Here is a 14200-nt window from a genome sequence, read left to right as displayed (position 1 = left end):
TTGGGAGGCTGAGACAGGAAGATCACTTGAGCCCAGGAGTTCGAAACCAGCCTGGGCAACATAGTGAGACCCAGTCTCTACCAAAAAAAAAAAAAAAAATTAGCTGGGAATGGTGGCATGCGTCTGGAGTCCCAGCTACTTGGGAGGCTGAGGTGGGAGGATGCTTGAGCCCAGGAGGTTAAGGCTGCAGTGAGCCGTGTTGGCAGCACTGCACTCCAGCCTGGAGCAAGACCCCTTTCTCAAACAAACAATTATTTTAAGGTTGTGAGTTTTTCTTTTTTTTCCTTAATAGTTAAAAATTTGAAAGGCATTTAAGTGACATATTCATGTCATAACCTGAGAGTTTACAATGTTATAAGTAGGTAACACACTAAGCACATTATATGAATTATCTCTTAATTTAAACCTCATAATTACCCAACGAAGTTTGTGTCATCATTTCCATCTTACTTATAAATGTATCCAAGGCTTACAAATAAGTAATTTGTCCAAGGTCACACACTCAGCCAGGAGTGAAACTGTGCCCATTATTCAAATTTTTAACTGTTTTGATTTTTATTATTATTTGTAGAGACAGGGGCTCACTATGTTGCCCAGGCTAGTCTTGAATTCTTGGCCTTAAGCGATTATCCCAGGTCAGCCTCCCAAAGTGCTGGGATTACAGGCATGAGCCACTGTGCCCAGCCTGAGCTGTTAACTCTTAATCTAAACAATGCCTTTTACATGAGAAACAGTAAACAAGATGGCAAGGGATGGCAAAGAGGATACTGAAATATGTTAGGAGCTACATATAAGAAATAAATTCACAGTTAAAAGATGAAGACCTTTATCTAAATCCAGGCAAACTGCAAACTTTAAAAAGAATTATGATAAGAATAAAGCATCAGGAAGGAGAAAGACAAACTGATGACACTGATATCCCAGAATAAGGCCCCATAGACAAAGGTATAACCATCATCACATATGGTTGGTGACTCCCACAGCGTGTTCCTCACCTTCCCCAGTGCCTTTGGGAAATGTGAGTGTTCTCTGTAAAAGTTCTGGCATGGTGAAAGATCCTAACTCTAGGAAGCTGAATAACTTACCATTTGGCACTAATATCCCTGATTTCTTCTGTTTAACTTTTTTGCTCTCATCTCTATGTTGAAAAATGCAATAGATATTAAAATCAGTAATAATGTTCAATAACTAGTACAGCTGTTCCCTTGTTCCACCTCAATTTTATTTATAGAAAAGCCATTATTCCACTATTCTATATCAATAACAATTTTCATTTGTTTTTCTACGTGTATAATATGAATTATATAACAAATTTTCCAGTTTTCATAATAATAATTCTAATGGCTATATAACAGTCTGTTGAGTTGATGCAATGTAATTTATACTGGGTATTTTGTTTCCAGTTTTTTGCTATTATAAATATCCTTCCAAGAATTTATTTATGCATCTAATTTACTTAAATTTCTTCTTATGCAAATAGTATGTTTATGTCCTCTGACCATTTATCTCTTGAGGTTTTAATATTTTTGAAGATTTGGATAAGTCCTTAATTTGTTATGTATACTAACTTCTTCCCTGTTTCCTAATTATGTTTCTCTTCTTGTGTGTTTCAATCATTGTTAGTTTTTTTATGTTAAAATCACTTGATGTTTTTAAGCTATTTTTTGTGTGATTTCCATTGTTGCTATAAGCTTTTCAAAAATGCTGTCTAAAGATTTCACAAATATTTGATGCATATTTCTCCTAGCTTTGCTAAAAATTAAAGGATACAGTTAACTCTTTAATGCACTATGATCTTACTCTGCTTTGTACCATAAGTGCTAATTTAAATTACTTTTTGTTTTTGTGTTTGTTAGCCAGTTACCCTGGCAATTATTAAAACATAATTAGCCAGGCATGGTGGCACACATCTGTAGTCCCACCTGTTTGGGAGGCTGAAGTGGGAAGATCATTTGAGCTCAGTAGACGAGGCTACAGTGAGTGAGCCATGATCACACAACTACACTCCAGCCTGGGTGACAAAGCGAGATATGTCTCAAAATTTTAAAAATAAAGATAAAAAATAAAAATGAATACAATGAATAAAATGTAATTACTAACTTATTTTTTCCTAATTTTATAATAGTATATGTTGAATTTATTTCTACATGTCTTACACTGCTTTATTCAATTAGTGTAATAACTTAATACTTTAGGTTTTAGGATTTCCTGGGGAAATTCTGGAGACTAGAGCAGCATCATAAGTCACACTTTCTTTGTTAGTGTGGAATTTCAATATTTAACAAACAGTAAATAACTTTACTTGGTGAACATTGTTTTTCTATATAATATATATCTAAATCTGTTTATCTTGTTTTGTATAGTCCATTAAAGCTTTGTACTTTTCTTTACATATGGCACATACAATTCTTTGTCATTTTCTTTATAAATGTCATGGTTTGAAACCACGTTTGCAGAGATGATAAAAGTGAGAGACTGAGGCAAGATGCTTCTTGCCTCACAGGTGGTGCTCCTTGCTCATTCCAGGGCATAGGCCAAGCTCACTATGGAAGAAATTTAGTTTATAGTTTGACTTTGAACCAAGGATGATAATAGTCCCTCCCTAAAACTGATCCCCTCCTTGTCCGGGACTGAAGCCACCTTTGTAAAACTAATGAAAGGCCACAAGATTAGTATTATGGGAGGAGCCTCAATTCTGCTCAAATGTAGGCATAGTTTCTATAATCCCTTACTGCTCAGTACTCATGTGGCCAGAGGTCACAAGATTTAAGACTTCCCCAATTGCGCCCATAGATAACATCACTATTGTAGAACCTACCATTGGGTTTTTGAGATGTTTTTTCACTTTTGTTTTCTGGCAACTGACTGACCATATCCAACCAGTGACTCATGACTCAACCAGTGTGTCCTGTGGCCCCCCACCCAAAGGAGGACTCAGCACACTGGGATCATTTTCCATACCCCTGTGATTTCATCCCAAATCAATCATCGGCACCCATTCCCTATCCCTCTGTGCACCAAATTATCCATACAAACCCTAGCCCCTTATCAGAGAGACTGATTTGAGTGATAACCCCAGTCCTTCTGCTTGGCAGCCTTGCATTAATTAAACTCTTTAACTGCAATACCACGACCTCAGTAAAGTGGTTTTTTCTGTGTCCCCTCCGCCCTTTTTTGTGGCTATGTTAAATGGGATTTCTTCTCTTTTTGTTAAACTAGTGGTTACCACAATAAAGAAATCCCCTAATTATAGTGAATTCACTATAAACCTAGTCACTTTGATAAACTCACATAGGCTAATAAGCAAATTTCTTAGGATTTTTAGACATGCATTGCTTTCTGCAAATAATCATAGTTTTCTCTCACCCCTTAATGTATCATTCTGTTGTCACGAAGTGAATGCAGTTGCCATTATTCCTGTATTAGAGTGCTAGGCTGGAAAGGCAAGAAACATACATGTTACTTTCAGTTCCTCAACTGAGGAAGCCATTGATGAAGCACCTTCTTTTCATGGATCAAGCACCATGCTAAACACTTCATATCGACCATCTTGCCCAAGGCTGAGAACAAGCCTACCAAGTATACAATTATTAAATATCAGTGTTGAGGAAACTGAAGTTTAGCAGATGTAGGCTGCCCATGTTAGGCCCCAAGAAGCAATAAAAAATGGAACACTGAGGGGCCTAACTATGGGGGTCTGTGAATGAAAGGCTGTGAGTCTGTGTCTCTGGGCTCCTGTGACCTGGCAGGTTTATCTCTACCCAGGAGCTGCACTGACCGTGAACTTTGGCCAGTGATCTATGAGGAACTAGGGAGGGATCTCAGAGCTGAATCCGCTCGCTTGCATCTGTGTCTTGTGCATATGCTTCACACTTCCTGTTTCTAGGTCATAGTAAGTCTATGTGAAAGTAATCCTGAAGGTAGTCTATGTTCTTGTTTTCACTGCTCTCCAAGCCATCAGCGCTTTGAGGTTAATTTATCTCAGATCTTAGAAATAGCAAACGATGGAGTAAGTGGCTTCCTTCACGACCAGTGGTCTTTCCATTGTACCAATGATGTCCTCATCCAAATGTAAGTCAGATAAGATGATCCAATTTTGACAGGCTGACTGTTCCTGAATATGCATTATACAAATTCTGACAGAGGCTATACTGTCCACATCCTTGAGTTGCTTATATTGCTTTGCACATAACAAGTATTCAATAAATATTTGTTGATGCAGAATGAATGAATGAATGAGGCAAAGACAACAGTCTTAATGCTTTTCCTACAAGAGAGACTTTCAATGATAGAATACAAACTCATGTGGTATCTCCTAAAAATCTCACCATTTCACATTTCAAATGTGGAAGCTTCTATAAAGACTGTATTTGTCATGAGCCTTTTCACAAGAAGATGTTTAGTACCAGGTCAGCTTGTTTTCATCTTGTTTTCAAAGAATTGGGGTTAGGAAAGCAGGAAACTAGGAAGGATCAAGGTGGGAACAGTGGTAGGCAGGCTTTTCTCTGACAAAGTTGTTTGGGTTATTTTTATCTTTCTGCTTCTGTTACAGCAACAATATGAGAAAACTGACTGTTCAAATTTAATAAACTAGAGTCTGTCCAAACCCAATTTTGAACAAATGACAAACTATGGTGCACATGCATTAACATTTCTGTTTGGGTATGCAATGGGAAACTAAGTCTTATGTTCTCGTCTGTAATTTAAACATACAAAGTTTTAAGTGCTCCATTAGAAGATATACTACAATACTAGTACATTAATTGAGTGTTCTTTGTTATGCCAAAAAATTCCAAAGGAAGTTACACAGCCCCTAGAAGGCATAGAATCTGTAGATTTTGTAATTATGGTTTTTAAACTTAAAATCTCATTGAAGTCATTAGTTAACATTTCTAAACTTTTTGTTTGTTTGTTTTTGTTTTAGACAGATTCTGGCTCTGTTGCCAGGCTGGAGTGCAGTGGGACAGTCTCACCTCACTACAACCTCTGCCTCCTAGATTCAAGCAATTCTCCTGCCTCAGCCTCCCGATTAGCTAAGATTACAGGTGCCCACCACCACGCCCATCTAATTTTTTATATTTTTAGTAGAGATGGCATTTCACCATGTTTGCCAGGCTGGTCGTGAACTCCTGACCTCAGGTGATTCACCTGCCTCGACCTGCCAGTGTTGGGATTACAGGCATGAGCCCTCGCACCTGGCCACATTTCTAAACTTTTATGCGTGAATAATTCTGAACAGATATTCCAATAACCTTCCTGCCCTCCACTTCATCCCAGCCAAAGCCGGGAGAGAGGGAAGACCTATACTACCAATAGTTACAAACAGTTATTTTTGGAATTAAAAACAGGAATTTGCACCATGAACAAGTGTCTCGTTTTGTCTTCTGAGCTTCTCAAAAACCACCATTATATTGAGACTATAAAATTGTTCTTTAGGCTGGGCAAGATGGCTTATGCCTGTTGTATTAGTCTGTTTTCACACTGCTGATAAAGACATACCTGAGACTGAGCAATTTACAAAAGAAAGAGGTTTATAATGGACTTACAGTTTCACGTGGCTGGGGAAGCCTCATAATTATGGTGGAAGGCAAGGAGGAGCAGTCACATCTTACATGGATGGCAGCAGGCAAGAAAAGAGAGCTTGTGCGGTAAAACTCCCCCTTATAATAACCATCAGATCTCGTGAGACTTACCATCGCAAGAACAGGGCAGGAAAGACCTGCCCCTATAATTCAATCACCTCCCACCAGGTTTCTACTATGACACATGATAGTTGTGGAGATGAGATTTGGTAGGGGACACAGCCAAACCATATCAACTGTAATCCCAGCACTTTGGGAGGCTGAGGTGGGAGGATTGCTTGAGCCCAGAGGTTTAAGACCAGCCTGGGCAACATAGTGAGCCCATTTCTACAAAATAAAATAAAAAATTAACCAGGTATGGTGGTGCACACCTGTGGTCCCAGCTAGTGGGAGGATCACTTGAGCCTGAAAGGCCAAGGCTGCAGTGAGCCATGTTCACACCACTGCCCTCAGGCTGGGTGACAGAGCAAGACTCCATCTCAAAAAAAAAAAAAAAAAAAGAAGTTCTCTGAAACTAAAAGAAAAATCTAGGGAAATTAAACATTTTTTGTTGCAAATCACTTAACCTTAGAATGTCAAAGATTTTCCCTAAGTTTTTATATAAAAAGAAGCATGGGAGAGAGCCATAGGGAATCAAAATTTATGAGCCACAGTATTTGCAAGAAGAGAAAACATTACATCAGCCATGCATGGTTTCTCCAACATGGATACAAAGCAGAATGATGTAATAGCAGCTGCAGTTTTGTGCTACCACATTAAACAGTGGTGCTTTCGATATCATTTAACTAAACCAAAATATGCAGTTCAACCTCACATAGCTCAAAATACTCAGTTCAACCTGAGATGGTCCTGAATTATCTAGACCATGTTTCAGGCTTCTGAATATTATTTTTAAGTTCTGTGTAAGGTAAGGTATAAAAGAAGAAAAAAACCTCCTTGCCTCAATAACTTTGGTTTTAATAAATGCACCAATAAATTTATTTGGACCTTGAGTTAAAATGATTCAGCTCTACTGGATGACCAAATTGAGGCTGCTTTTCTTTCTTTATTCAAGTTAGATTTCATGTAAACCCTTAAATTGTATGAATTCAACTATCATTTCTAAAGCAGCCAGACTAATATGAACCTAAATCTGAGTATACTTTTCCAGAAACAGCTGACTATTTAGGTCTCGTTATCTGTCCTGTATCTCACTATCTTCTTCCCAACCACAGGAAACTGAGGATTGGCTACTGACTATTTGAAATTGGCTATTTCATAGAGGTAAAAATCTCATCAGTATGCTGGCAACAGTCTTTAATTTTGAAAGAGGAATAGTCCCACTTGACTATTTCTAGCTTCCAGTATTAGGTCAGGAGAGAAAACATTTCTTTAGAACCTTTTCCATAAAATCAGGGAATAATTTAGGAATGGGGAAATCTTCTAGTGTTTTATTTCAGCTCTCCTAGGGATGCGCTTCCCAAGGCTCTGACAGGGAGAAACTGATAGCTATCAGTGTGAATCAGTTTTGTATCTAACAATTTCCTTTCTAAGGAACATCAAGCATAGAGAAATGATTAAGCATATTTATACAATCTAACATATTAAGTGAATTACATTTAGGTGAAATTGGAAAGTCAGCACGTATTGTTTTATAATGAACATCCAAGCCCTGCTTGATTTGCCTAATGGACTATTTGATAAGGGCAAAATACATTCTGATTTAATGGAATTTCTAATTAGTTAATATTTAGTCAAACAAAATGCAACATTAAGCGTATCCCTAATTATATGTATGATAGGAGTTTACAAAGCAATTGGTATGGGTTTTATATTTACATTTATATGTCATATATCTTTTTCTGAAAAAAAGTTGAAACTAGAACTTAAATAGCTTACATGTTTATCCTTTCTATCCTTGTTAGGAAAAATTCCTTTAAAGAGATTACAATTATTACTGTACCCCGATAATCATTATTATCCTTGTGCTTAATTTTCATTCCTCTAACCTATCCTTTACCTTGAGTTTTTATCCCAAAATACAACTTCATCCATGTCTTTACAGAAAAAGTAAAAGTCCTTAGCAAGCTGTGCAAGACCCTTCCCCTCTGGCCATTGTCCCAATAGCATATTTTAGTTAATAAAAGTCTCTCACTCAAAATGTCTGGTGTCTCCATGTTGTTAGTGTAGATATTTCAGACAGCATTCTCCTTTGTTAAACATCCTACATACATTAGTCTAATAGTTGTCAATGTTATAACACTTATTTACACACTGGGGGAAAAATTACCCTTGCATTACCATGATGGAGTTACTAAACCCACTGAAAAGACTCAATACCATGGGTAGAATCTTCATTAGTGTTTAACTCTGGATGTCATTACCTCCCAGCTAGAGACATTGTCAATAAAATTTCAGCATTTATTGTAATGACTTTGACTTTGATCATGAAAACCACATTTCATCTTTTTCTTTGGGTTCAGATTGTTCTTTCACACACACACACACACACACACACACACACCACACACAAGAAAAATTGTTTTTTTCCTTTAGGGACTTTCTCAAACCCTTTCATAATCTTTTGTTAATTTTAAATTGATATTTACTGGAGAAATTTGAAAATAATTAAAAAAGGAAAGAATGAAAGCCATTCTTATTTCACGGGGTAACCACTATTATCCCTTTGATGCACATTTCCCAAATATTTTCCTGTCCATATGTTATTTTCTCACAAAAGTGGGGTCATCCGCTACATCCTGTTTTGCAACTTGCTTTTTAAAAAAGCATAATACCATATTACAAATATCTTTATATATTAGTAAAAATTCATCTTCATAAATTTAATGGCTATTATTTCTATTTATGGAAATAACATATAAAAATTCCTAATTATTAGACATTTAAATTGCTTGAAACACTTTCCTGTTACGTACAATGCTGTAATGACCATTCTTGAGGCAAAATCTTTACCTACATCCTTGATTATTAGGATAGAATTTTAGGAGCAGAATCGCTGAATCAAAGTGCATGCTCATTTTATTTGTTTACCTATTTAATAAGGCAACACAGGCAAGATGTACAAAAATTCAGAAGGACCAATGGGAGATTCAGTGACAAATAACTCTCCCTCCTTCCTTTTCCCTCCTAGGAGACAGCTACTTTTAATAGTTTCCATTTATTTTTCCAGAGATATTTAATGCATTTATATACACACACACAAATCCTTTAATATGCCTATTAAGAAATTAGTAAAATGGGCCGGGTGCAGTGACTCACATCTGCAATCCCAGCACTTTGGGAGGTTGAGGCGGGTGGATCATGAGGTCAGGAGTTCGAGACCAGCCTGACCAACATGGTGAAACCCCGTCTCTACTGAAAATACAAAAATTAGCCAGGTGTGGTGGCATGCGCCTGTAATCCCAGCTACTCAGGAGGCTAAGGCAGGAGAATCTGTTGAACTTGGGAGGCGGAGGTTGCAGTGAGCCACAGTCGTGCTACTGCACCCCAGCCTGGGCGATAGAGAGAGACTCCGTCTTAAAAAAAAAAAAATGATTTCAATAATGAAAATTGTTTTATAATTTCATGTGCTAGATAATCATAGGCACAAAGCTTTCTACAATTAGGCAACATTCATTATTTCAGTTCTATATTATTTCTTAATTTATATTTTACCTTACCTTTATGTAATAATATATTACTTGTCATTTACCATGATATTTTTATCTTCATTGAACACTTTAAAAACATTTTATTATAGGAAGTTTCAAATGTACCCAAAAAGAGAATGCGATAAATCCCCAAGTCTCCAACTACTATGCACATTTTAATTAATTAATTTATTTATTTATGTATTTATTTATGACGGAGTCTCGCTCTGTCACCCAGGCTGGACTCCAGTGGCTCACTCGGCTCACTGCAAGCTCTGCCTCCCAGGTTCATGCCATTCTCCTGCCTCAGCCTCCTGAGTAGCTGGGACTACAGGCGCCCGCCACCATGCCCAGCTAATTTTTTTGTGTTTTTAGTAGAGACAGGGTTTCACCGTGTTAGCCAGGATGGTCTCAATCTCCTGACCTCGTGATCCGCCCACCCCGGCCTCCCAAATTGCTGGGATTACAGGCGTCAGCCACCGCACCTAGCCCATTTTAAGTCTTTCAATAAACAATGCCAGGTTTTTCTCTATGAAAGGTTTTTTTAGTGAGACTTACCCTATCTTCATTTTGTTGTGTTGAATTTTATAGCTGCTGAAGCCAGGGTTACATCTTTTAGCAAGAATAAATTGGTGGTAGGAATAGAAAAAGTATAGTAACTTTTGTTGCACTGTGACAATAGATTTTATCTGGCATGGTAATGCCAATCAACTTGGCATCGTTTCCTGGCTCAGCGAGTTGGAATAATTATGAGAATCCATTCAGAGTCTGTGGGGAAAACTGCTAGGATTGATTAGCAATGTCTACCATTGGAAAAGTAGAGAATTGTTGGCTTTTATGACATACACAGTTTGCCGATTCTGCTTTAGCTTACATGCATAACAGCATACTTTTTTTTTAAACCATTCTTTTGCTTAGTAGCCATAAAAATCAATTTGGCTTATTTAAAAGTTTCATAATGAAACATACCTATTTACCTATAGGTTTCTTTTGCCAGATATTATATTAACAACTTTTCTTAAAAATAATTTTATTTTTTGAAAGGAACTAAATAATGTCAGTATATAGATGCTGCTGTACTATCATTAAGGAAGCATGTGCTGAGGTTGTGTTCTCAGAAACAAGGAAGAATGACATTTGTCCAGTCACGGAGCTCTGTGGTTCCATGCAGGGCCATGAATTTGTTGATGTCTGTGATGTATAGTCATGGAACAGAGAGAAGCTAACTGACCCATGATAAGTTAAACCTCAAATCTTACCACTTTTAATGCCACAGTAAAATTTTCTAAGCTGGTCAACCACAACAAAAGTATATTTAAAAACTAATATGAAGTATATCAAGAATTTAAGAACTGCTGTTTCATGAACCTATGGAATGGCAGATCTGAAAGTCATCGTGGAGATCGTTTAGACCAGGAGCTTGCAAACGATAGCCAGTGGGCCATATCCAGCCCACTGCTTGTTTTTGTAAATCAAGTTGTACTGGAATACTGCCAGGCTTATTTGTTTATGTATTATCTGTGGCTGCTTGTGCACTATAGTGACACAGTTGAGTAAATGCAACAAGGCTATATGGACCACAAGCCTACCACATATACCGAGGCTATATGAACCACAATGCCTAACACATTTACTATCTGGCCTTTTATTGAAAAAGTTTGCCAACTCCCGATTTTAACCAACTTTTCATTTTAGAATTATGGAAATTAGAAATCACAGAGGTTGTGTAACTTGTTTGGGATAATTCTACCACTTGAGAAAATAGCCAACAGAATTCCCAGAACCCCCAGTGGCAGGATCCAGAGCTGCAGTCTCAAGAGCTGCAGTCTCTATCTGAAAGAGAGCATTTTCACGTCTCTGGAAGCCCTACTCTACCTTGTCAGCCAGGCTGCCACTCCCTCCCTCCCCACTTCACACACTTAATGCAATAAAGGCAAAATGAATACATGGATGAAAACTCTCCTGTATTCATAGAATATTTCTCACATTCCTTCATCATTCCAAGTATTATACGGAATTGTAATCATTTGCCTTTCCCACTAGAACATGAGTGCACTGGGGACAGGGACCATGCCATATTTGTCTTTGTATCCCAGATGCTTAGCACAGATTACAGAATAGGTATCTATTACCTGTTTGTTAAATGCTTTGGATTTGCTATCTTATCTTCTTCCATGCCCATTTTAAGATAAATCTCAACTACAGGGAAGATAAATGCAAGTTGTGGTTTGTAATTTTCATCATTCCTGACCAAGACCCACCACTGAGACCCAACAATAGGAGATATCCAGAGCCAAACACCATGATAGGAAAGTTACAAATCTGTTTTTTTCATTGCACCTACTAAGGAATGGCCCAAAGCCTCCAAGGCAATCTTGACCTGCATCCCTGGCAAACAGATGAGAACCTGATGTAAGTCAGGGATAATAAGAGTGAAGAAGAGAGAGATATGAAAGATTATTAAAATCAAGAGGACATCATGGTTGATTGACTGTCCAGGGGGTGGTTGAAAGTCTGTGACTGCCCAGATTCTGCCAAGTTTCAGAATGCAGGAGGAAGAGCACATTGGGTAAGGGAGGTGTGGGTGGGAAGGGGGCATGGAGGTAGAGGCAGATAGGATACAAGCGGGGAGGTTCAGTAGTCAATGCTATATGAAGCTGTAGCTTTCATGATAAACATGGGTTCAGATGAAGTCATTCAGAGAGTAAATCAAGATTAAGAGAACACAAAATTAAGCCTAGAGATCACCAAAAGGATTGAACAAAGTAAAAAGGAACTCCCACTTAGAAGGATCACCTAGAGACACAGGAGGGAGGCAAAAGGGTAGTGTCCCAAAAGCCGTGGGCAGAGAGAAGGAGAAATGTCAAGTAAGATGGCAAAACAATATATGCCTTTCATTTAGCAACTTGGTGGTCTGTGACAACCTTCCTGAGAGCCGTTTTAGTGGAGGAGTTGTCTTGGAAGCCTGATTCAATGGGTAGAAGAGTAAGTGTGAACTTGGGAAGAGACATTGAGTATATTTTACTCTTAAGAAACTTAATTGATAGGAAGAAAGAGAAATGAGATGGTAACTGGAAGGTAGGTTTGTATTCCACTGAGTGGGTAGCATCATTGATTTGTGAATTCTTTGAAGAGAATCTACCAGGTGTCAGAATCATAGAGGGAAGGTATATAAAAGCCAGGTGGGAAAGGAAACATCACCAAGAAGAAGAGGAATTTATCTCTATGAGGCTAGGTCTTTTCACTTATAAATGGAAATAATAATAGCTTCCTCAGAGAGAAGTTGGAGGTTTAAACGAAATAACATAATTTAAAACATTTCGAAAACAGCAAAGCACTATTCAAAACCAGATTATTCTATATATTATCAACTCCAGTTGATTACCTTGACTCAATATCTGATTAGTCTCAATCTTAGAGTCCAGTTATGATTAACTTTGTCATTGCAGCTCAGAAGTCAGGGATCAATTTCCTTTTCCTGACAGTGGGATATATTCTGATGCCTTGGATGCCAGATAATTCTTATTTACTTCAGTTATCAAATTAAGTACCATGTTTAAAGCAAATCAGTGGTGCTGCCACAGTGCACATGCATAGTCAATGGATGTTATAGGAGATACAGATGTCTCTGTCAGTAGGCTAAGGGGTGCAAGTTACTAGCCTACATGATGATACCCAGGACAGGTAAAGATGAGATGATGTTGGTGGCTAGACAAGATTTCAGTCGAGTAAGACTTCCCATCTCCTTAGAATTATAGTAGCAAAGATATCATGTGGCAGAAATCACCAGAGCTAGACTCTGGTGAAACCCTTATGCTCAATTTTTTGTGATGTGGAAGTTCCTTCTAGGCTCTGGTATTACGAAGTAAAATTAAAAAGCCAAAATCAAAAGCTTACTCTTGTGAATCAGAGTGCTACAACTCCTGGTGAGAGAACTAGCAAGGAGATCTTGATTATGGGACCATTTTCTAAGGAGTTTAATACAGATTGTAGCAACATAGATCCTAGATTATGGAAAATGCTTTACTAAGTTTTGCTTTTTTTCCATTACACAAATTCAATTTGTTTGAACAAGATTATAAAAATAGTAATTATACCCTATCAGCTAATTATTTTTTTAGAATGAATGAGTTATAACAGAAGCAAGCAACACAGCTAGCAAGCATCATTAATGTTTATTTTCATTTTTTCATGTATACACTTACTTATTTATATCCTATGTTCTTCCACAAAGGAGCCAAAGTGACTGTTGCTATTTATTTCATATGTTGTTATTCATAATTCCTTACCCAGAAGACACCAGTTCTTTTGGTAGTGAAATATATGTTAATTTAAGTATTTTTTTGCCTCAAACATCTCAAATAGTAAATTAAAATCTCTTATGAAATAACAGAAGAATATACAAGTTCTCCAAGTCCTTCAAAGAATAAAAATATTATTTACACTCCTGTATCTGTTAGGGTTAGAGATTGGGGACTTTAAATAAAATAACTAAAATAACAAATGACCACCAAATCCCACCGTCACGGACGATGGGAAACTAAAATCAGCTTTAACATTTTCAGACAATTGCCAACCTCTCATCCACTCCTCCTTCGTGTCCTCACCCTGCTCCACATTTTGCTTTGCTCTGCCCTGCTCTAAGCAGATGGCCCTTGTGGTCAAATGTCAAGATCCTAAAACTATTTCTGACCTGGAACAAAGTTCTGCCTGATTTGATCTTAGTTCAGGTCACATGTTTTTCTCCATCTATTCCTATGAATGTTTAAGAAAACTTATTCACTTCCTTATTAATAGAACAAAAACATTTGTTTTTGTTCTATTGCTTGCTCTTACATGGTTAGCCAACTACAATGAACCACTCACTCCTGGGGAAATCACTAGAAACAAAGATTTAATGGATAAAAACACCAGACTAGTGACAATTTTTTCTGATGGAAATTGTTTGGAAGTTTTTTTTTTCTTAAATATGAAAGTAGAGCTGTGTGA

At 37.4% G+C, this 14200-nt stretch overlaps 1 protein-coding gene across 14 annotated transcripts in view; it reads left to right on the top strand.

Annotated features, from left to right (window-relative positions):
* ACYP2 (acylphosphatase 2) overlaps nucleotides 1-14200 on the top strand; it is a 339796-nt gene that overhangs the window by 303226 nt on the left and 22370 nt on the right. The window contains exon 8 of one of the 14 annotated variants that reach the window (XM_063789865.1): nucleotides 4925-5092. The exons of the other annotated variants lie outside the window; for them this stretch is intronic. Coding sequence (XP_063645935.1) covers nucleotides 4925-4997 — 73 coding nt within the window. The 3' untranslated portion in view covers nucleotides 4998-5092. Of the gene's footprint in view, nucleotides 1-4924; nucleotides 5093-14200 lie in introns of those variants that run through there. 14 annotated transcript variants of the gene reach the window in all.

The sequence above is a fragment of the Pan troglodytes genome, chromosome 12, assembly GCF_028858775.2.
Source record: "Pan troglodytes isolate AG18354 chromosome 12, NHGRI_mPanTro3-v2.0_pri, whole genome shotgun sequence".
NCBI lineage: Eukaryota > Metazoa > Chordata > Mammalia > Primates > Hominidae > Pan > Pan troglodytes.
The sequence above is the reverse complement of the archived record's forward strand: the minus strand, read 5'-3'. Positions and strand labels throughout refer to the sequence as shown.